This window comes from Lytechinus variegatus, chromosome 16 (genome assembly GCF_018143015.1).
Source record: "Lytechinus variegatus isolate NC3 chromosome 16, Lvar_3.0, whole genome shotgun sequence".
Classification (NCBI taxonomy): domain Eukaryota; kingdom Metazoa; phylum Echinodermata; class Echinoidea; order Temnopleuroida; family Toxopneustidae; genus Lytechinus; species Lytechinus variegatus.
Window position 1 is genome coordinate 11,045,923 of NC_054755.1, and position 25,045 is coordinate 11,070,967.

Sequence of the window (25,045 nt, forward strand, 5' to 3'; positions counted from 1 at the left end):
AATGGTTTTATCAGGCCTATACTCAGGAACCATCGACTGGAATCAAACTTGGGAACTGTCAGTCGTTTCTTTACTTAGTAATCGAGTGTTGTGGACGTCTAGTGCATCATAAATATTTTCCTAACATCTTACTGTTTGAGAGAGAAAAGAACCAACGCGTTTTTCTTTGTGATTTGCTCCCCTTTTGTGGGAATCTCAAATACAAAATCAAACCCCTCGATCACGTTCGCAGTATCAGAGTGGTTCTTCGTTACCTTCGTGAAGTTTGCATTTCTTTTTTCCACTTTAAGATACATGTATTAGTATATTCGTGATCATTATCTTTCGATTGTACTTGGCCCCCACTTGGCCGCGTTTCTAATGCCTATAAGTTTTGTCATTGTGAGCTGTGCTGTTCAGCGTTCGTCCAATCACCGTTTAAGTGGACAGATTAAAAAGTTGTACTCTCGCAAACCACGCCCATTCGATCCTCAATCTTCCTAATAGGTTGCTGTGACTAAGCTTGTAAAGTTTTCTGTGTCAGATAAACAGGAAACCTCGGGACCTATTGCTTATTATTTTTTTGGAGTAGAAGATTTTCCGCTTATCTGCGAGCACAAGTTTTTGATTTTGCAAACTTTCGACAGAACCAGTATTCATGGTATATGGTTTGTATACCGACAATTTGACGCTCTGTGACGATTAGACAAAAGGAAGAACAACCTTCATTAAACATCAAATAGCGCTCTGCAAATATTACTCTCACTTTGTTTTGACGATTTTCGGAAAGGTGTCCGGAAAAGTGTTTGCATTCAACAGTTGGCTCATGGGATGTATATGTTGCTTTCAGGATAACGCACACGCTAATTCATTCATTGTTAAAGATCTTTTGTCTTTGGTAAATCGTACATTATCATTCTCCTGGTGACCATCCCCTTTCTCTGACAGTTCGGTTGCAAAAGACTCTGAACTTTAAACACTCGGACTATTCTTTCGCTCTCGTTCAGTCGTGAAAACAAGTTTTTTTCGGTGTCAAAACATTCCACTTACTGGCGATCTCTTTGCCAGCCAGCTGAAGGGCTCTCGGATGACGAAATAGCAGACATTTTGTGCCTCCGAAGTCTTTCTGGTGTCGCGTTGCTGGGTCATGTTTTTCTAGTCACATGAGTCATACCGTATACATCACCGAGCACATTCATGGTGAATGTTGTATTTAGGGACCAGCTTTTGATATTGCAAACGTCAAAAATGGCTATTCAAATGAGTAAGTATAAGTTTGCCTTGTGCTGATATAATCGCATACATTCGTAATTCCGAAGCTCCATTATTCCGAAGGTTCGGATATTCCGAAGGTTCGTATTTCCGAAGGATGGTAATTCCGAAGGTTCGTAAGTCCGAAAACGAAATGAGGTTCGTAATTCCGAAGGTTCGTTATTCCGAAAACGAAATGAGGTTCGTAATTCCGAAGGTTCGTTAGTCCGAAAACGTAATGATCAAGGAAACTTACTTCGTTTTCGGACTACAACGAACCTTCGAAACAGCGAACCTTATTTCGTTTTCTAATTAACAAACCTTCGGAACAACGAACCTTGTTTCGTTTTCGGACTAACGAACCTTTGGAACATCGAACCTTATTTCGTTTTCGGATTATCGAACCTTCGGAAGAACGCCACAAATGTTCGGATTAACGAACACTTTTACGCTTTCGGATTAACGAACATCGAGGTATAGGCAATTTACGTGTTTCAGGATTACGAACCTTCGGAACTACGAAATGTAACCGATATAATAACCCGGCAGTGGCGTAACTACGGGGGGCATGGGGGGGCACGTGCCCCCCCAATCGGCTGGCGACAAAAAAAAAAAAAAAAAAAAAAAACGGGGAAAAGGAGAAAAAGAGGGAAAAAGGAAGAGAAACGTATAGTGGGGGAAAGAAGAAATTGTTGTTGATCATAGTTTTATATTATGTTATATAACATAAGAAGCATTTTTTCACAACTTTATTTGCTTAATTGTGTCTTCATTGTTCCTGGTGCTCACATAGACTTTTTAACGAGATATATAAAACTGCTGTACTAAAGCCTCCGGTTTTCAAATCAATATACAACAAAATAATATATTTCCTCGCAATTAGAGTCATTATTGTTTTAAGTAGTGATATATTCTTCTTTTTCATGACTACTGAAAGTTATTGCCCTATTTTAAGGTCTTGAACATTTCCTGTCCGTGCTAATGTTCGCATTACTAGTGGATTGGTGAGATTTCTGCTCTTCATGAACTCCTGAAATCAGTCCTTAAAATGTCAATTTTTCTGATCTGAATATCAAAAAAATTTAGCTCGCGCTTCGCGCTCGCAGTGTTTCATTAGTGAGATGCGTATGATAATCATGATTACAATGACTTCAAAAAGTGCTCCATGTGTTTAGATGTAATTCTAACAAAATCAGCAAGCGCTTGGCACTCGCATTAGATTACTATGATGAGATATGTATACTCTGACTTAATGGATTCGTAACTATAGTCCTTAAAATATCCATGTTTGGGGTCAATATATACAAAAATTTCAGCTCGCGCTTCGCGCTCGCATCATTTGGTTAGTAGGGTCTTAGAGAATTCTATACAAACAACCCTTACAATGCCCCTCTTCAGGTCTATATTTCTTAAATTTTCAGCTCGCGCTTTCGCGCTTGCAGTATTTGATTAGTAAGATACGTATGATAATCATGATTACATGACTACAAAAGGTGCTTCATGACTGTGTTTAGATGTAATTCTAACAACATCAGCAAAGGATGGCACTAGCATTAGATGACTATGGTGAGATATTTATACTCTTAATGGATTCTAAAATATAATCCTTAAAATTTCCTTGTTTAGGGTCAGTATATACAAAAATTTTAGCTCGCGCTTCGCGCTCGCATTGTTTGTTTAACGAGATAGTTAAGTATCATGATCACAAAACAATTTGCTTATAATGTCAATTTTTAGCCCTCAATATAAAAAATTTTCAGCTCGCGCTTCGCGCTCGCATTATTTAATCAGTGAGATACATATTCGTTTGATGGCACTGCATGTCCTTAAAATATCTCTATTAGGTCAGTATACCTGACAACTGAGCGCTTCGCGCGCTCCCTAACTGACCCGAAATTTTTGCTGGTGCCCCCCAATGCCGTGACCCACGGTACGCCACTGTAACCCGGTATAATGATTACTTAAAATGTTACTTCTTGTGGAATTTTTCATAATGTGCAAAGTTTTCAGTAAATATTGGCTAATTTAATTGATTTTAAAATGTAACCGACGTCATGGACGTAGGTTTAATTCGTGTATGTAGGGCCTATAAATAACTAGTTCATTTTTTGGGGGGGGGGTAAATTTTGTTTTATATATTACACACTGATTGTATTTTCAAGAAATCGAAGAGGGGTCTGGGTCATTTAACTCAATATTAGCCCCTACAATTCGACAAAGAAAAACTGAAATCACCATATGTCGCTTTGCACCCCACCTCTCTTTTCAAATTCAAAATATCCTGACTCAAACTAGCGGGCATGCATCTCACACAAAATATGTATAAAATACACACTCTTGTATTATCTTGTATTCCTGCAAAATGGATCGGATTCGATTGCAATTTGTTTTGAAACCTCATCCGTTTTCCCCTCTAAATTACAAGCTCATCGTAAAAACAGGATTTTTCTTCAAAACTGGGTACATCCTGTTCGCGTACAGGATATTAAAAAATGCTCTGTGAAGCAGAATTTTATGATATTGAAGATATTTTTTTTTAATTCCATGTACACAGAGTGACAACCTGATGGGGTCGTTATTCCCTGAAGGAAATTTCCATGAATTTTGATGGCAAACATGCATAATGAATAATTATAAAAGACACTTTTAGATCATATTTTTAAAAGCCATGAAGGAAGAAGGTTTCCCCGCCATACTTGTTTTCAATGGGATAAAGTGGGGTGGGTCTTGTCCTCTCCCCCTCCTAAAAATACTTCAAAACCAAGAAGAGAAAGGAGAAAAATAAAGAAAAGGAGGGGAAAATGTTGAATAAAATATAGTTTACTAAATAAAAATCTTATCAAAAATAGATTTTTGTACCGGAAATCGCATTTTGGGGTCTCTATAGCCTTTTTTAACCGCCATACCATGGCTGGCCCCTCAATTTTAATTGGCTCATAACCTTAACTGCTGGTTCTTTTTTCACGTATATGATGTTTCATTCACGTTATTTTGTTTGAAACGCTCTATGAATGAAAAGTAAGACATTAATTAGCAAAAGAAAAGAAACGTGACCATTGCGGTGATTTTCTGTTTCCCATTCGCTAATATTTATTTGATTAAACAATCTGACAGAAATGAAAAGTTATACGTATGGCGCCCAATCTATTCAACCAGGGGCTGCTTATGTGTACTTTTTTTCTCCCAAAATTTTGTTTTATAATACCGTTCTACAACGCATCTCATAACCCTGATGTATTTGTATAGTAATGTTTGCTGTCTTCTCAGTGAAATCACCTCGGAATATATTAAGAAGGGCAAATTTGCGATGATAATATTTAAATTTAGCAGGAGCACGCTATACCAGTACATCATTGTACACATCCCCGTGATAGCAGTTAGATAGCAGTCACATCTAAAAAGCGCCGACCCCAGCTCAATCAAGAAGCTTTTTTTTGTTTTAAAATCAAGTTTTATTTCTCCATAATATATAATATAATGAATATCACGAAATGATTAATATAATTGCATCAGAATTCACATAGAAAAAATAAAACGATTATTCGAAAAGTCAACTGAGAATCAATCTGTAGCATACCTATAACCACAAAGGAAATAGTAATACGAAATAAAATCTTCTACAACTTCGAGATATCTCTCTGAATATAATTATAAAATGCAAACATATTTAAAATGTGTATATAAATATCAAGTTGAACATCATTATTTTCCCCTTTATAATACAATAATTAATTCAAGTAATTGAGTCTGAGGAAATTGTGACAAAACAAAACACACATTTCGCCATGGTTCAATCCTTAAACACCCCTCCCCTGATAAACAAAGCATAAGAAGTAGGAAAAGGTGAAAGAAAGAAGAAGAAAAAACAACAGACACCCCCCCAAAAAAAAAAAAAACGACAACAAAAAAAAAACACGTTATGTCCAATAATAATCTCGATCTGTTTGAGTTGTTCTTGTCTGTGTGACTTGCTGTGACAGTTCCTATATAGCACAATCATCCTTTCTCAATATTTTCTCTTCATCTGACGTCGCCAATGAATTTTAGTTTAAAATTATTTGATTTGATGTGTTGGCTTTTTGTGCCTCGGCGCCAGGTACTTTTGCTGTTTCATTATGGGGCGGAACGGTGAAAGTGCATTTCGTTAACCTTGGGCCTATATGATTATTTAGTTGACTACTATCAGGAGGGGGATCAGCAACATAATATATCGACGGAACGAAGTAGACCGGTAGCTCCCATAATTTCCTAAGTTATTTACTTACCTTTAGGCCTTTTATGTTGTTCTTCTATGATTCATTAATTTCTTAAATCTAGTTCTTCAATCATAGTTGAGATTTCATTTTATTTAATCTCCATTTATTTGTTTTTTTTTATATGTATAATCAACTCATCACCCTATGGTAATGCAGCTTTGTTTTTACATTTCTCCCCGTTTCTTAATTTCTTTTTCACTAAGAAATCATAGGGGGCGGTCTCCCATTCTTCCTGTATCACAACCCTATACTATGCATTGGTCTAATATTTCTGATTAAAATTAAGGAATTTCATTGTAGTCTCACTGTTTGTCTTTTTAATATGCTCTACCGTCCTTTAGTGGTTTAGGCACTAGATAAGATAAATCCACTATTTTCATATTTGTCATTGCTCATGCCACTGTTAAGGCCTCAAAGTAATTTTAAAAGAAATTATCAGCGATCAGTTTTGGCATATATGTGTGTGGGTGTGTATGTGTGTGAGCGGGTTTCGACTGTGTTTAGGGGTGAGTGTGTGTACTCGACAAGTACTAATATTTAACACGCCCTGTAGAAAATGCTTAAGCTACAAATACGTATCGAAATAATTAAATGAAACTGTCTCCTCTATTTTCACTTTTTGTCACCCGTAAATGCATCAGCATGTCGTACGACCCAGGGTAGTTCATGTATGCAGATCGATCAGGAAAATGATTAAAATGACATTGGCCTCATTTGGAATTTAGTGTTGTTTACCTTACAAATGGCCTGATCCATGCACTCACCATCGATTAATCTTATCCCCACACACCCGATCTCATCTATCAATCAACTAATCTCTAACAGGCATCCAATTATTAGATGCTCCCGACACTAGCATTCCACTGCAAAACAATATACTAGTATACGCACGTGTAAGATGGAGCCAGAGCTAGAGGCGGCGGCAGCGAAAAGGATGCTTGCTTATTCCGCAGGTGCATTATTCTAATGCAGTGCCCTTCGCGGCGAAAAGCTGCGTGATTTTGTGTGTATAGACTTGGTTGTGTGTTCTCCGCATAATATACCCCGTGTTATACTACTTGATGTACGCGACCACCATGTAGATGTACGGGCGATTCACAGCTGTGGCGATTCTCTCGCGGAGTTAACCCACTGCAGCATACCACGTTGGCTTGATTAAAAATGACAGGATCATAGCAAAACTTGGAATTATCGGGCTTTCAAGCGATTTTTTGTCTTTGCTTAGGATGCGACCTAAAGCAAGCAATAGATTGGACTACCTCAAAAAGCAGAATGGAATAACTCTTGGATATTCCATACGGTGGCAGCGCCCCATTTTAGATGCCTCTGTCCACATCTTACTTGGATAACACGGTAAGAGAATGTCATCTCATCTATTGAGTTGTTGTCTGCATACCTCTCCGGGGGGTGTAAGGTCAAGAATGTCGACCACTCTGTTCAATGCATGAGGATGATGAGAGAGAATGTTGGGTATGAGCTGATTAAGGTGTAACTATTCCAGTCAAATTAGTTGTTAAAAACCAGCATGTGTATTTATTGAAAGAGAACCAGAAAGAAGGAGATTGAGCAGAGAGAGCTATAGAGAAAGGGGGAGGGGCGAGGAGGGCGGGGGTGAGGATGAGAGGTTTGGACCGGCTGATACTGCTGAGAGAGCGTGGGTGTGTGTGTGTGTGCGTGTGGGGTGTATGAGAGTGTGTGAGAATGCGAGAAACACACACACGCACGCACACATAGATAGATAATGAGAAGAGAGAGAAAATGGAAAAGGTATACAGGATGTGAAAAACAGATCTGATATAAAAGGGCACGAGATGTATACAAATTCCAAGGCCACCACAAAATAATATACCACCCCTCAAAACAAAATAGGACTAGTAAATCTAATCGGCTCATTAGTCATACCACCTTGGTCAAGTTCTCATCCCAATGATAATAACAAAGGTACACTGTAAAAACTGTGGTGTTAAAACTGACACCAATTGGTGTTAATAGAGGACCACACCCTGAGGTGTTAAAATTACACCCTAGAGATTAAACATAACACGAAAGAGTGTAAATGTAACAACAAAAGGTGTTGTAATAACACCTAGGCCTATGTAAAACTAACACCAATTTAACACCGGTGTAAAATAACTGGTGTGGTCCTCTATGTTCACCGGTTAACACCACAGTTTTTGCTGTGTATCAATGTGTTATGATCTTTACTCCTGATATATGTCTATACATTATTAGCTCAGAGACGAAGAGGTGACTGCCCTTTTTAACATGACAGTATACCACTGACATAGCCATAGAATGGGTTGCTTGTGGCATTTGGATGGTATTTGCTCAGAGGACTTTCCGATTAATTATTTATATCTTGTGAATTTTCATCAAATACACCATTAATATGTCATTATTATTAAGCCACATTTCACGTGTTTATGTTTTTTCATAAATATACCGTAAATGTAATTTATAATGTTACATTTTGTATTCACAATTATGTACCCCTTTACATCACCCTATTTCTATTTGTACTTTTGATTAAAGGGGAAGTTCACCCTGAAGAAAACTTTGTTGTAAAAATAGCAGAAAAAATAGTAAAAAATATTGGTGAAGGTTTGAGGAAAATCCGTTAAAGAGTAAGAAAGTTATAAGAGTTCAAAATTTTGGATTTGTGACGTCATAAACGAGCAGCTGCCCCATGTGTTATGTAATATAAAATGTATGAATTTCAAATTTGGTATGGTTCCTGATGACTTAATTTTGTTTTCTTTTCATGATCGGGTGTGAAACGATTTGTCTATTGATATACAAAAGTTACAGTGAAAACCATTTTCAATTTTCTGAGAAAATGACATTTCATTGATTTTTTACCATTCGCTATGTAGGGATGCTGCTCGCATATGACGCCACAAATCAAATAATTGAAATTCTAATAACTTTTTAATTATATGATGAATTTTTCTCAAACCTTCGGCAATATTTTTTATTATTTTTTCTGCTATTTTTACAATAACATTTTTGTCAGGGTGAACTTCCCCTTTAATAAGTCGTAAATAGGCCTATTAGGCACTTTCTGTTTAAATGTTAATATTAATTCCAATGTATGTGCAATACTTACATTACAATAAATTGATAGAATTTTCCACTTCGATTGAACTTGGATATCACATTTTATCCCTATTGACTTTTCAGACCCCCAGGACTTACTGCACCTGTAAGTTAAGTTTTTTTTATTGCGTGTCCAATATATAGTATATAATAGGCCTAATTGATATTTTCAAACCACTCCTTCAGGACTCTTCATCACTGGGACCTTTGTACTGTGGTGTGTTCCTTTGTCCATGCTAATTGTAAATTGATTACGATCTCTTAACCAAACATTTAGGTGAAGAAACACGTGTTGTGCATTTTATTGTGAATGAAATATAAATTTTGTAATCTTAACTTATTAAGATATCAAGATTAGAGTCATACCCAGATTGTGCTCTCCTGAAGTTTTCCCATGATCAATTTCTTTAAGAAAAAATTAAACACAGCAAATTTCGTTCATTGAAATGGAAATTGTATATGAGAGATATTGATTGAAGTGGTGGTGGGGAAGGGGAGGAAGAAGAAGTAGGAGAAGAAGAAGGAGAAGAAGTAGAAGAAGAAGAAGGAAAAAATGAGGAGGAGGGAGGAAGGAGGATAAAAAAGATGATGATAAAGAAGATGAATTAACTATAGGATGGGAAATGAAAGAAAGTAAGAAGAAATGGAAAAGAAAGGGGAAGAGGAAAGGGATAATAAATAGAAAAAGAGCTTTGAGGAAAATAAAGTATAAGCCTAAATGACAACGAGCAGAGACGATAGAGAGTGGAAAAAGAGAGAACAAAGAGATATGAAATAAAATAAAATGCGCGACAATGAAGATATAGATGTTTGTTCAGCACATGGTGAAGGCGGTTACATAACATTAAAAAATAAAACAATAATAATAACAATAATAATGGTATTCTTTTTCAAGGCTGTTCGCAGCAAGAAATGAATTTATTGTACCAAGCTTTTTACATATAAAACAAACAAAATAAAACATAACTACAGTAATATACTTAATAAGAAATATAACACCTTTTAGAACCAATATGCTCGTATAGTTCGTCGATCAATATGACACTGTATCGCTGGCTTGTTTACTACACGTGTCGCTGTGATTAAGGTCGATAATTATTCCAGTTCATAAAGTCAACATGGCGGCTCAAAGTGGTTCAGTTCAAGCTAGCCTTAATGCAATATGGATTTCATCACATTCTGTAAATTGTATATAGGCTACACATAAGAGACTATATCTTCACAAACCAATCATTGCCTCAAGCTTGCAAAAATAAAACAAATATCAAAACAATATTAAACGTAAATGAATTTTTAAAAGAAAGCAAAATAAAAATCATGAACATATAACAACAACAACAAACAATAAAAAACACAGACTAGATTTTCAATAGAATATATTGAGACTTGTGAACTAAAATAATGTCGCATCCCATTTTCGTTATTACATGTCAATTTTAGATATGAAAACATCGCTGCCAAAAAAATCATGCACTCATGTACATTATTTTGCGAATTTCACATTCGTTGTTCAATACATTAGATTAAAATATGATCAACGAAAGTTACACACTCGCTTCGTGTCCATTGGCATTCCCTTGAAAAAAAAATCGGATGTAGACAACTTTTTTATTATCATAATAGGTGGGGGAGGGGGACAAACCGGTCTGTCGCGCAGAGCATCCCATCTGCACGGTATACCATGCTGTATAGTAGGTCCATAAGTACACTGACTTGGATTGGAATTATTGGACACATTTGGTGCATTACAAAGTAGCTACATGATACCCGTACACACTACTAGATTCAGAATATTTGATTTCATCCCATTTCTATTACTCAATTTCTGCTCTTACCGGTCACTTCCAATCCGAATTCAATCATGTATCGAAGGATATCCCTGGATTTAATATGTAGATCAGATTGCTTTTAGAATTGAAAATTGTTTTGATACCAATAATGGCTGTGTTCACATAGCTTGTATGTTGGGTTCGTGGTACACTCTAAATTCCAAGGATTTAAGATAAATCCAGATCGACTGTGGACAGTGACCAGCCGAATTTTGAATTTATTTTAAATCTAAAGGATTAACTTTTAAATCTCAAAAGATTTATATTAAATCAAATATTTCATATTTCAATCAACAAGGTTTAAATCTAAATCTAAGATGTTGAGTGATCGGGTATCATCTATAGACATGAAAGCACAATATTAGAGTGCAATTTTGATTATTGAGCAAATGTATACCCTGTAAATCAATTCATAACTTATATTTGCTCCAAAATGAGTAGAAAATATAAACTTTTTCATATATAGTCAATCTAATTTATCTATGAATTCATTCCTATAGATTTTAACATGTTTCCTCCTTATTCTTCAAAAAGTGTTCTCAAAGTATAGAAAGAAAATAGGCTTACTATGGAAAAAATTTAATGGAAACTAATACTCTCTTATAAAAGGAGCCATGCTTTTAATTTATTATTACGTTGAAAGAGTATTGTAAACGCGGAAATTGATTGAATATAGTTACATATGAAACTAATGCTTCAGCAAGTCCGGAAATACTTTGTTTCTGTGAAAATTTTCAGACTCTTGTTTACAATGAGTTTCGAACAGTCTGATTTAGTACATTACAATTAACGTATGAGAAAAGTGATCAATAAATGAATGGCGTTTTACGTTAATTTCCCCTTCGATTTAAATATCTTTGTGTGTGTGTGCTTTCTTTATTTCCCTTAACTAAGGGACGAATGAAAAATAGTATGTTTCTATAAAACAAGCTACAATTTCAGGTTTTTCAGTATTTTGTCCACATACAGACATATGATTAAAAAAGTAGGTTTTATAAATTTATACAATGATGAACATTAAAATCAAATGTTATTAATGTGGTAGGAAACAGGAGCTATGGTTATTCCAAACTAAAAGGTACAGTGCTCAATAATGAAATGGCGTTTTACATTAATATCCTCTTCGATTTGAACTTCTTTTGTGTGTGTGAGTGTGCTTTCCTTATTTTTCTTAGATAAGTGATATTGGCAGGTTTCTGTAAAGCAGCAAATTAAATATTTTTTCACGTCTGATGAAGTAAAAAAAGAGTAAATTTTATGCAATTTTAGCATGATAAATATCAAAATCAAATATTTTATTGGGTGTGGGGAAGATAAGTGGGTAGGTTTTTTATTATTATGGTTGTTATTTTGTCTTTTTTGTGTAACTAACTTGCGTTTGTGTGATTTGCAATCACCTAATAATCATTTGTAAATTTTGTGATTTATTTCAATTTGTTAAACTAAAAACAGAATTTAAAAAAATCAAATATTTTCACATATTCTAATGTGGTGGGAGAACAGAACCTATTCTAAACTAAAAGGTACACAAGATTTTTTTTATATAAACAAATATATTTCTTCATACAAAAAAAATACTAGTATACTTTACAAGGATTAAATAGTAAATGTTGAAGTTCCTACCTAAACGTGACCTTGATATTGATGATAATAATAAATTCAATGATAATGATTATGATAGTAGGTTCAAAATATGCCCCTCATCTGTATTCTTATCAATTAAAATACCATTAACAATATGATTCAACATGTAGACACACATGCAACGATGTCATTGCCAATGCCACAATCACATTACCATGCGATTAAGGTCATTTCAATGGGAAACGTAATATCTTAGTCTGTAATGGCGGAATTAAAACAGTTCTACAGAGATGTTCCATCAAGTGAGAGTGACTCAGATGTTTATTCTTAACGCAAGACTTTAATTAAGATTCATATATTGTTTCCATCTGGTTAATGGTGCATACCGTTCAAATTTCATGGCCCAGACCTGACAATAATTTCGATACCCTCAGTCCTTTTTATTTCCCTTTCTCCCTTTTCCTTTTTTCTCATAGGGACGGTCGCCCCCATGTGGTGCCACTCTGTCTGTCTTATTTTTCATCATTTCCCTTTCTCCCTTTTTCTTTTTTTCTCCTTTTCGCTAATTAGAACTCATATAGGGACGGTCGCCCCCCCCCCATGTGGTGCCGCCCCTATCTGTTTTATTTTTCACTATGTAAATTAGATATTATACACCATGACAGAAAATAGCGTTACATTTGCAAATAGTAATAGGCTTACTTGCGTAGGAATTAAGCATAATCAAAATGTGTTTGGAGCGTGGAGTCCCTTAAACAGCATCGTAGGTATACGTCCGTGTAAGTAAGCCATGGCTCGAAATAAAGCATTCGTAAATTAAAAAAAATAATGCCTCTATATGATATAAGATATTGTGCATCAGGCAATAACACCATTTATACCTTTTCCCCTTCTTCTCCACCTACGCCTTCCCTCCATATCCCCCACCCCTTCCCTCATTCCGAGTATTTCATGCAGGCGCATTCGTGAGGTTTGCACTCATCATCAGCCTCACCCCGTACTGCTGTTCTCTGTAAATATCAGATTTCATGGACAGTAAACATACCTTGATCACTCGCGTCAATCTTCATCAACACAGATTGGCGTCGTTTAGGGGATGGGGGGGGGGGTCTCCTCCCTTGTTTGAATCTCCGTTTTGTCTCATACTCAGAGGCATGTCGAAGTTAGGTTGCTATTCCTTGTTGATAATTTTCATCTCTTTCTTACCATGTGAGTACATTATTTGAAATTGAAATTGTTTGCAATTAAAATTAGTTTTTCCGTTTTTCTTGAAAAAGAAATTGGAGAATTTTCCGAAGATTACCAAGTATAGACCAATTTCACAACGTGAGAGGGCAGCAGACTGGTCGCCATGCTGCGGTGGGCGAATCAACTTTTATACTACACAAGTCAATAGGGTATTTGGTACATTCGTTCGATTTTTTTTTATTTTGAACCAATTGAGCAGATTTCTTGTAAGATTCACAATGAGCATTAATCGGAGAAGTTCAGGTCGCAGCTGTGCTGTGTTCAATTGCCACAACAAGTGGAGAAAGCTTCAGGATTGGAAGCAAAGTGAATGTGAAATTCACTCGCCTTGGACTCACGAAGCCTGTTTGTGTGTGAAGCCGTACTCCCTGCATAGGTTTCCAGGCCGTGATGAAGGAATGCGTCGCCAGTGGATCTCTCTTCCCCTTCCTCCTTTATCCTTCCTCTCAGTTTTATTCTCTTGCCTTGCCCCCTCCTTTTGGATACTTTTTGGCCTGCATAAAATGTGGTGGTGGTGGTTTTTTTTGTGGGGGGGGGAGGGAGGGGGGATTTGTTTGATCATGCTTAGGTGGAAATATCAGTCCCTCTCTCTCTCTCTCTCTCTCACACACACACACTATCCCTCTCTCCCTCTCACTATCCCCTTCTCTGTATTACACTATCCCTCTCTCTCCCTCTCTCACACACTCTCTCGCTAGCCCCCCCCCCCCTTCTCTCTCTCTCTCACTATACCCCCCCCCCCCTTTTCTCACTATTCCCCTCTTCCCTCTCACTATCCCCCTCCTCTCACACATACTCTCTCCCCCTTCTCCCCTCTCTCATCCTCTCTCTTATCCTCTCTCTCTCTCACTATATGTCTCGTTCACTCTCCCGCTACTCTAACACAATACTAGCAACAAGAAGTGAGCTCCCTGATGAAAACCAACAGCGATTCTTGGTCATCATCAACTCACTTTTACTGACAAAACTAAGGGGAAAAGGTAGCCAAAGTGCAAAAATTCATCATACCTTCATCGGTCAGATATGGCCATTGTCTTACATCGTCTACCCAGGTGTCCATGCTTCATTTTATTGATTTATGATGAAGTTAATGACACAATATCAGAGTTTATCTGTAATCTTTCATTGAATTTGTACACAGAGCCAATCGCGAGCAGCGCACTTGCACACCGCAGCAATGGCGTCGCCGATAGAGGGCCAAATACATAAACCGGCCGTGAAATTGGTCTATAGCTCCTTTCAGCCTATATTCACCATGATTACTGATCCAGTTTCCATTTCCTTGTAAAAAAAAAAAAAAACGTTATTAGTTCTCAAGCGAAAAATGTTAGTCATTTTCAGATATTGGTGCTGCTTAAGTAAAGTCATAATTTTTCAAAATAAAGAAGGAGTTCGGGTTCATACTATTTTCCTTCGTATATTGTAATGAGCGTTATATTTACTTTTAACTTGTTGCATCAATCTATTTTGTGTATTCGTAGCCAACCAACAAAACTACAGTATACTCCGTGTCACGTCCGTAAATCAAATGATTGATCCGCCAAAGTTATAATGTTCATCTTTTGGTAATTGATATAAAAGATCACGGCTGTTGTCCGCTCATCCGTCAGTTTCACAGGCAAGTGGATTTAATCAAGGGTCGAAAGAGCGCTGAATGATTTGGTTTCAGAGTTTCAATTTCGGTTTAAGTATTGGATAGGGTTATTCGTAACCGCGGACATTTTTTGATTATTTGGTTGGATACGTAAAATGTTCGTTAAAAATATGTAAGCAAGAGAGTGAAGCGGTCAAGCTAAGATATTTTAAAACCAGTTTTTACATTAGTACTTATCAGTTGCAGATCGCGGGATGGGGGCTGGCCGGGGCCCCAACCTTAGTGAGAAATGTGAACATTTTGAAGAAAAAATACACAGTATGGAAATGTATATTTTGGCATCACCGGTGTGACATTCTGCTGTGCAAACCCTTTACTCGATTTAAGGGTCTGAATGTGCAGCCTATTCATGCTTTCTGTACTGAAGGCCCTCTCGCTGATTTGAAACAGCAAGTTTTGTATGTGCTAGTCTTTAGAGTAGACACACTGGATCAAAGTTTCAATCAGGGTCTGCGCCTGCAGACTAGGTGTGACAGTGGTGTGATATAATAATTGAAGTGCTTACCTATGTTTCCTTTAATGATGATAATATTTCGTTGTTGTCGTAACTGTCGTCACATGATTTTATAATTTTTGGAAGAAGTAGGAATCTTGCATATGGGTTCCCACCGCTGGTCTATCCTTAAACCGCTTCTTATTGTAATCATACAAAGTTTGTCTCTTTATAGTCGTGCCTATATCCAATTTCAATCGTAGAACCGTAGCAAAATGTCATCTTTCATGAGGGCATGCACTTTTTTGTTGTGTGTGCGTGTGTGTGAGGGTGTGTGTGTAAGGGTGTGTGATTTTATATGGGGAGGGAAAGATCGTATTAAAAGAAAAATTATGTATCAGAATTATAATTGTGGTGGGGTTAAAATGATAAATTTTGAAATATTTGTTAGAACGCAGCGTATAATGTGGGTAAAAAGACTTTTGTATGGAGAAAGAAATCTGGGGTGGAAGTTATTTTTTGATTATTCCCTAAGTTCAGTTGGAGGAAGGTTAATTTTTCTATGTGATTATGAAATGAAAAAGATAAAAAGTAAGTTGAATATTCCATCTTATTATTTGGAAATGCTAGATGCTTGGCAAAAGATTGATAATTTAAGACATTTCAATGGTTCTAAAAATCCAATCATTTTCAATAATAAGAATATTTGTATAAAAAATAAAATGATATTTGATAAAGATTTATTAGAACGAGGGTTAATTAAGGTTGAACATATCATTGACAATGGACATGTTAAACCAGTCGCATATTTTTTGAACCTTGGTATGGGAAGTGATCTTTTGTTTATAATAGGTGAAATATATCATGCAATTCCAAGTGATTGGAGAAATGATTTAGGTTCGATACAATTTTGTGAGATAGACTTAATTAATTATAATATAAACTTGCTTCTGTTGGGGAGGGAAATTAGCTTTAAGGAGGTATTATCAAGAAAAATATATGAATATTTTATTAAAGAATTGCAAAAGTCATATGATTTACAGATAAGAGATGGACAAAATAATTATAATTATACAGAGAAAGAAATTAGTGAATGTTTTTTTAGACCAAGAATAACATTATTAATTGGAAGACAGAGGGAATTTCAATTTAAGCTTCTGCATGGGGCAATTTACACTAAAGTTAATTTGTTTAGATTTGGATTTGTTGAAGATAATCTCTATTCGTACTGTAAACTGGAAACGGAAACATATTCACATATATTTTTGTCTTGCTTAAAGGTCAAACTGATATGGGAAACTTTGATACAGCGATTTGAATTAGATGAAATAAAGGACTTGAATTGGCGGGATATATTTGTTGGTTTGCCAGGCAATACAAATAGAATAAAAAGTTGTAATACTATTATCTTTATGGTAAAATATATATTATTTATATTTAGAAAGGAGGGGGTTTTACCAACCATTGACGATATACATAAACTTATTTTAGAATATAAGGATCAAGAAAAGAAAATAGCTATTAAAATGGGGAAATTAGGGCGGCACTTGCAAAAATGGGAAACAGTAAAATTGTGACAAGGTTAAGTTGTAAGTCTTTATTTACTTTCAATATATGTAATGCTTCTCCCGTGAGCTTGTTATATTCAAAATTTTTCATCGAATTGTTTTGTACTTTTAAACATGATTTATTTATAATGAGTGTGAGCAGATCTTCTGGGCAGTGGTGTGTTGGGTGTGTGTGTGTGTGTGTGTGTGTGTGTGTGTGTGTGTGTGTGTTTGGGTGTTTTTGTGGTGGGGGGAGGGGGAAGTTTTGGCTTTAAGCATTTTTATAATAACTGATTTCATTGTTGATTTTTTTAAAAGATATATATGACTCATGATTTTGTTAAGTTAGTGGAAAAAAGTGAAAATATGAAGTGTAAAGTATTATATATGATTTGAAATGTTAAATTGAAATGTTATGTTCATGAAATCAGAATAAAAACATTATTCAAAACAAAAAAAAGTGTGTGTGTGTGTTTGGGGGGGGGGGGGGGTAATCATTACTATTTATCATTACTCATTCAATAACTTTAATTTTGATTTTATATTTCGGGAAAAGATGAATTGATACATGCTTTAATGTATATGTATATATTTCTCAAAACAGTTATCTGTCCTTTCGATTCTCTCTCCATGCCATTATTGACACGATTGATATGGGTCTATTCTATGTTTGCCCGGTATGTGAGGATGAACTTCAACTGCACTTCGTCGTTTAGTTATGCCTATACACCCACTCAGGCGTAATTTAACCCGATGGGATCGGCTTCGTGTCAGGGGGTAACGCTATAAGGGGCGAAAGGGGTACCCGCCTCTTGAGTATACAAAGAGAGAGAGGGGCGGGAGGGGCATAATAAATGAGAAAATTGGCGGCATGTGTTTTCATACAAATGATTTGTTGTGCTCGCATTATCATTTGATTAAAAAAGAGGGTCATATGTCAGGTCACCTTCACAATTCAGTATTAATATGACCCATTGTTTTAAGGAGGTGAGATGTGGCCTATCTATGGAAAGTTGCGAACGGATGAAGCGAGCGAGCATAAACTTTCGACATTTTTATTACAAATTTCCAATTTTGTGATAGATTTTTAAATTATATTCAGAAAATAATGTTTGACCGTCCTCTCTTTTCTTTTCTTATCTCTATTCGTTTCTTGGTCGTGATTTTTTTAGGGGAAGGCAAGCGCCCCCAATCTCCCCCATGGTTATGTTCGCCACTGAATTCCCTTTTTTAGCACAGTACGACTGATAAATAGCGGTCTTCATACATCCCAACCAAAAATATGGGGGAGAATCAGTGGTGTAATGGTTACCAGAGAAGGGCACACATTAATAAAGGGAAATGGTTATCATCACCACTCATGAAATGCATGGGAAGCATTTTCACGACCAGAATAATCCACCAATTCAGCCCCCACCCTCGGCCGGAGGGGGTTGGTCAGTACTCACTTCCCTCTTGCATTTTTTATTTTCCTCTTCCAGAGGCGGAGTGTGTTATGGTAGCCCCCCCCAAAAAAAAAATGGTCAACCCCCCGCCCCCCCCACTTTGAAGACCGTTCCGCGGCCCCTGCCTTGGATAAACTACTGATGAGTGGTAGAGTATATCACCCTTGTATGGCATAGGAGAGTATTTGAGAGAACAATTATTTTCAAATGAACATAATGCAACCTTGAGAATAATCTTGTTTGCCACCGCTGCATGAAGTACAATGTATTCATCATGCGGCTATTAAAGTCCATGTTTAATAGCAATCGAGGAGTTCAAGTAAATGCGGAAAAGAGAGGGAATGAGAAAGGGGGTAATATCAAAAGGGGGAGGGAGATATAGAGAGTGAGGGGGCGAGAGAGGAGATAGAGAGAGGGAGGGAGAGACAGAAAGACAAACAGAGGGATGTTGTACTTGAAGAAGGGGTGTGGTCTTGATGATGAATAGAATAGACAAGGAAGTGAGGGTGGGTTTGTTTGTGTTGTAATATATTTAAGACTATATTATAAGTATATTTCAATTTTATATAACATCAAGCAGATTGTAACCCAAACTGCACCTTCTGTTTGAGATCGGTGAAATCTATCATAATGTAATTCCATCGTCCTTCTTTTCATTGTTCATCTCAAATCCAACAATTTAACTCGCAACTCATAGCAAAGGTGCTTTACTTTAGCCGATTTGCTTAAACTTTGAAAAATAAAACTGCATCATAAGTTGAGCAGTCTTGTCGATTTCCAAGGCCTTTTATGTTGGTTTATGTGTGTGTTGTTTATGCTTCATTTCATTTGAGAAGCACGAATATGAAAATTGAAAAGGATAAAGAATTGCCATGGTGATGTACATTCTCGAAAATGTGGTAACATACGTAACCATAGTGATTGTGCAGACAGAAAGCGGAATTCTTTTCTCATCTCATGCCCTTTCGTCTTCCTGCCTCTTTTTCTCGCTCTCTAATTTTAATATTCCTGCTAACATTTCTTTTTTTTCTTCGCTCATGTGACAAGTACCTTGTCCTTACCGTTCTTCCTCTACAAACCCAAACTCATTTTCGCTCTCTCGACTGAAATAAATGCATTTATTCCTTGTCCCTCTTCATTTATAAATTCAAGTTCAGTTTCACTCTCTCGACTGAAATAAATGCATTTATTCCTACCTTTAAAATAAATTTTCAGGTAACTAGATGTTCTTGGAAACATAGTTCTTTCTGCTATATGGGATGCCAAGATATCACATCTTGGCATCCTTTATAGAATGTTAAGCTCGGTCACATTCGACTCCAACCGACCAAACTATTATGTTCTGTCCAATGACAAACAATCGTTCGGTTTGGAGTCGGATTGGTTGGTGTGACTGTACCGTGACTTCCACCGAATAGATTGAATATGATAGCTTTTTAATCATAGATGATAAATGAGATCAAATGGGATTAAACGACGGTGTGCCCCTCAGCCATGTTAGTACCGTAATGGCAATATAGAGAAGGCAAATCTGTCTTGACCACGGAGAGTCGCAATGCTTCATGACGCTACTAGAAGAGGGGCGGGTAAATGAATAAAAATGTGTATGAAATAAAATGAAATCAAGTAATAATACCATGATAATAATAACATGTCTAAAAAGTGATATGGACAATTGTAAGGTACTCGGAGATAGGGCTAAAACACTAAGAGATCAAATTTTCGATATAGTATAGTATAACATTTTAGCAATAAAAATCGAACGAGCCTCTAAAAATAACAATCGATCACTTACTGAGTTCGGAAATTTTAAGTGATTTCTTGGTCAAAGTATTAGAGTTGATTTTTTTAAATACATAAAGCCTCATTTAAATAGAAGTCGTTAAATATGCTGGTCGACTTTGCTATTTTTCCGAACTCAGTAAGTGATCGATTGTTATTTTTAGAGGCTCGTTCGATTTTTATTGCTAAAATGTTATACTATACTATATCGAAAATTTGATCTCTTAGTGTTTTAGCCCTATCTCCGAGTACCTTACAATTGTCCATATCACTTTTTAGACATGTTATTATTATCATGGTATTATTACTTGATTTCATTTTATTTCATACACATTTTTATTCATTTATTTGGAGGAGAAGATGAGAAAAATAATGATAATAAGCATGATGAGGTATAGGAGAAGCAGGGGTAGAGCATTAATAGAAGTTTTCAAAAAGACGTAAAAGGAAAAAGAAGATGAAGAAGGATATGTCTTATGATGATGACGAACATGTCGAAGAATTTGATGAAGAGGATGAGGAGAAAAAAAGAAACTAAAGAACCCCCTTTATAAAGGCCCCTTTCTTGACTGTATACCTTATCCCCTTTCGAGCAACCGAATGCGCAATTCTGTCAGTTTCCATGACAACGATGTTGAATCTCGGACGGTCATGACCGATCGAGCTCGTCATGCATACACGCTGAGATGTTGATCTTTATCGAAGTCGACTTTCACCAGGAGGTCGCTTAGGGATCGATGGCTGGACGTTGTATGTCCGGCTATTTGAATGACCATTTTGAAGAACTTGACAAATAATATTTCATGGCTGTTATGAGAAAAAAAATCTAGACATTTGTATTGCGAGCGGGTTATTTTGTACCAGCGACTTTAAAAATATAATATATTATCATAAATTTGTAATTGACAAATTAATTTCAACCACAAATCAATGTATTGTTGTGAGAAGCAGGGCAGCTCTTTCGGAATTAGTAAGATTGATTTGGGACTTTACATTCGCAATTGATTGCAAGGTTTCCGGCAGCCCCTTATGTTACATGTAAATAATCATCACGATCTGATCTTCAACATGTTCAAAGTTTTTTGTTCTTTCCAGAGGCATTGGTGTCCGTAGGTAAATCACTTTGGCAACGATCATAACGACGATATGCTGTGACTTCTGTCAGTAGTATGGCGTCAAACGGGTATAGGAAATGTGAGGATGGTGCCGGGCGTCATCTACAGTCATTTTCAAAATGAGACAGATTTTCTAATAAAAAAAAGAAAAGAAAAATGGATAGGATGTAGTGATCGCGAGCTGGGGAATTTTTTTTTTGGTGGAGTTTCATTGTTTTATGAACATTTCTTTCCCTATGTATTTATCATAGTGAAATCTTGATCTCTCCATTTGAGTAATATTGCTCCGTCTCGTGCAATACGAGTTACTGCCACCAATTTCTACTTCCTCATTTTTCCTACCCTCTTATCCTCCACGAAGCATCATCGACGTGTATGGAATACATTTCCATTGATTAATTCATTGTAACTGATAGGCGCGTCGTGCGCCATCTAGAGGAGACCCGTTGACATACCGGGAGTCCAATTATCCTGTGGGATTTGTACCATCTCGGATCCCCTCTCTTCATCTCCCCCCCCCCACTCTCTCTCTCTCCCTCGCTCTTGCTCTTTCTTTCTTTCTAATGAGAACGACATCATGAACATCACCTAATGTTAAAAATTATCCTTTTTATCACATTTCTGTCATTTACTCCCACTCCCTCTCCCTTCGAACGGGTCGTGTGTCCAGTGGTTTGAGCATTGGACTCATAATCGCAAGGTTGTGAGTTTAAATCCCAACTCTGCCATTGTCTCCACTTTGATAAAAAGGCCCAAGAGTGATATCTGTCGTCTACTATGTCAGCCACTATGGCTGATTAACCTAGACGTAAAATGTTTCCAAGGCAATTGGTTATATACCAGCTTGGCGTTTACCAGCAAAAGCTGTCCTGCCGAGTTCCTACGGGAGTTACCACAACAGAAACAGAATCTAGTTTAACAAAATGCGGCTATCGATAACTATCATATGAATTTTCTTTTTCATGATGTTTCTGAAAAGCAATACAAGTCTTGAATTGATCAGATCAGATTTTTTATTGTGGTGTCCTAACAATTAGTAGTTATCCCTCACATTGGCGTTGTATGCCTACGCCCTTTCCAGTTATTATCCACGATTGTTAAAAAAGTATCATGTGTCGAAGGTTAATTTTTTATTCTAATTAATCATGGTGTTTCCCATTTTTTTCTGATTTCCAGAAAACGTGAAACCATGGCGTCTCTTCGAGACCAAACCGTATCCAACAGAGATGGAAAGACAAGAGTCCCATCAGCTCGTGTTGTAAGCCGTCGTTCCAGGTCAGCCTCGGCGTCAGGTCGGGCAAGGCAGTGTCAGAACAGACGCGGCGTGAGCTGTGAGAGGGACGCAAGTCTCGACCGTGACGGTCGGTTAAACGGACATTGCGGAGTTAGACTGGATTTAAACTGCATCCCGATGTTGAAGTTTTCCCCTCCAAGAGCCTCGACGCCGAAAGGCAAGGGGCAGAGTCCTGTCTCACCGCCAGGCAAAATGGCAGGCTCGTTGAACTCTCCCTTGAGCATGTCTAGTGCGTCCTCTACGGTGAGCTCTAGCGGAAGCTCGACGTTGATTGGAGCGCCTCGCGCAGCAGATGTCATGAGAATACTCAATGATTTCCGCAAGGATTGTTTACTGAACGATCTGATTTTGCAGTTCTCGACTGGTGAGATTCACTGTCATCGACTGGTCATGGCTGCAAGTAGTCTCTACTTTCGTGGAATGCTTTCGAGCGAATCAGGACGAATATCGCGACGGGAGATCATCCAAATGCAAGGTGTCGATATGAACATCATGCAGTACTTGGTGGACTTTGCCTACACTGGATCAATCAGTGGAGTGAGTAGAGATCGCGTCCGCAAACTTAAAGAACTAGCTTCCGTCTTCCGTTTCCCAGAGATCGGTGAAGCCTGTCATGTTTATCTAGGGCGCTCTTTGAGAGAGAACCGTAACCGATCGAGGACCCCGACCAGAACACCTGGAAAACAGATCTTTTATCCTGGAAGTGGAAGGTCCAGTAGCGGAAGCGGTTTCAGTGGTAGCGAAACATCTGAACTGTTTTCACCAAGTCCTTTGTTGGGGGCATCGCCGTTGATTGAGTCACCCCAGACTGCCCCAGTGTCACCATTCCAAGATCATATAGTGACCAGTCCTAAAGCTAACGGTGCCAGGGAACTACTAGAAGGCATAGCAAGCCTCAATGAAGCACTGGGTCGGAAGCATCCGGATGCCGGTATTCCATTTTTACCCGATCATGTTACTTCGGTCAATCGTCGAATATCAGCAAGTAGTAGCGATTCCTCTAACGATGCACCAAGCTCGGCTGCATCAGAACTGTTTTCATTTGAAGATTCATCTTTTGCTATGAAGATGCTTCGGGAATTCTATAGGATTCGAAAGGAGGGTCAGCTGATCGACGTTGTCCTGCGAACAGCCACTCGCGATTTCCCATGCCATCGGGTCATTCTGCAAGTCCACAGCCCATCACTTGGAGCAATTTGCCAAAGAGAGCTCGATGGCTCAAAGACAATGGACGTCTTCATCAAGAGAATCAACCCTGATACGCTGCAGAAGGTTCTGAACTATTTCTACACCGGGAAGATAGCCATTTCACAGCGAGACGTCAAGTCGGTATTTAAAGCATCCAAAAGATTCGGTCTTGATGCTGTACGGGAAGCTTGTACAACCCTTGATGAAAGTATTGACAGGAGTAGCGTCCAAACAGATGATTCTGGAATATCAGCACCAAGCTCGCCGAACTGCACATTAGATTCACCCGGGATCTGAACACTCAACGGAAAGTCTGAAACATATTTTCAGTTCAGTGGAACTGAACATATAAGATTAGATTAATGCTAAACAAGATTATAGATGCAGTTTTGCTAGGCTGGTATATGGGACGGGAGTGTGGAGAGGAAGGGCTATACGTATATAGGAAAGAGCAAAACAAGCAGTGGCGTATCTCGGTTCAGATGGGAGTACGTGCCCCAAGCGGAACTTTTATGGAGCTCGGTCACTTCGATCTCTCGCTTGAATATTTTCCTTTCAGAGCTTTATAAGATGTTATCATTTGCAAAGTTTAGGTATCTATTACCGTAGCTAATAAAAATATGCCTTGGGTATTTATTTGTGGAGCATTTCGTTAATTCTAGTCTGAATCTGCAAAACTAAGAAGACAGAAAACTGATTATTATATCAGGTTTTTGATCATCAGTACCATTAAATGCCTTTGCGTTTTTCGTAGCTTCATGTGCAAAATGCGCAAGAAATGATAGCGTTTTACCGATTAAACTTTGAATTGGTTTCCACCCTTGGTCACTTCGCCCCCTTGGTTTTATGATAATTATGTATACTGGTAATTGAGTGGGGCGCAAATTCAGTGTTTGCCTGCTCACCATCATGCCTAGATACGCCATTTGCAATGATCCATGATAATACCAAGTCCTTTTCCAGACGATAGGACGGGGTTGCGGCGGGAACGGGTTCTACAACATTGAAATCTAATGTCAAAAGCCCTTCGTGACAAAGTGGTCTTTGTCGAAAATCGGAGAATTGAAAAAAAAGTTTGGTCCTGGATTCTCGACGTATTTGCAATTACTCTTCAGCTTAAAAATAGTTTAAACAACGCTCTTTACTTTTTAAATCGCACAGTAGTTGTTTAAGCATTATAAACAAATGTTTAAAATCTTAAATAACCATCTAATATTTGAATTTAAACTTCGTTGTTTAAGATTTAAACACTTGTTTAAAATGTTTAAACAACTACTTTGGGATTCACATAGTAAACAACGTTGTTTAAGTGATTTTAACGGTGTATACGACGATCTGTCCCGG

General features: G+C 37.4%; 1 protein-coding gene across 2 annotated transcripts; it reads left to right on the plus strand.

Annotated features, from left to right (window-relative positions):
• Nucleotides 1-651: 651 nt before the first annotated feature.
• On the plus strand, nucleotides 652-24,909 carry LOC121430082. 2 transcript variants are annotated; one of them, XM_041627357.1, is made up of 2 exons: nucleotides 652-1,243; nucleotides 22,396-24,909. In XM_041627357.1, the coding sequence occupies exon 2, from the start codon at nucleotides 22,409-22,411 to the stop codon at nucleotides 23,996-23,998; it is 1,590 nt and encodes a 529-aa protein (XP_041483291.1). In that variant the 5' UTR covers nucleotides 652-1,243; nucleotides 22,396-22,408; the 3' UTR covers nucleotides 23,999-24,909. The 2 variants fall into 2 exon arrangements, with proteins under 2 accessions (XP_041483291.1, XP_041483290.1); XM_041627356.1 differs by lacking the exon at nucleotides 652-1,243 and adding an exon at nucleotides 6,436-6,839.
• Nucleotides 24,910-25,045: the final 136 nt, after the last annotated feature.

Coding starts and splice junctions, on each gene's coding strand:
- LOC121430082 (XM_041627357.1), top strand. CDS start 22,409: ATGGCGTCTCTTCGAGACCAAACCGTATCCAACAGAGATGGAAAGACA.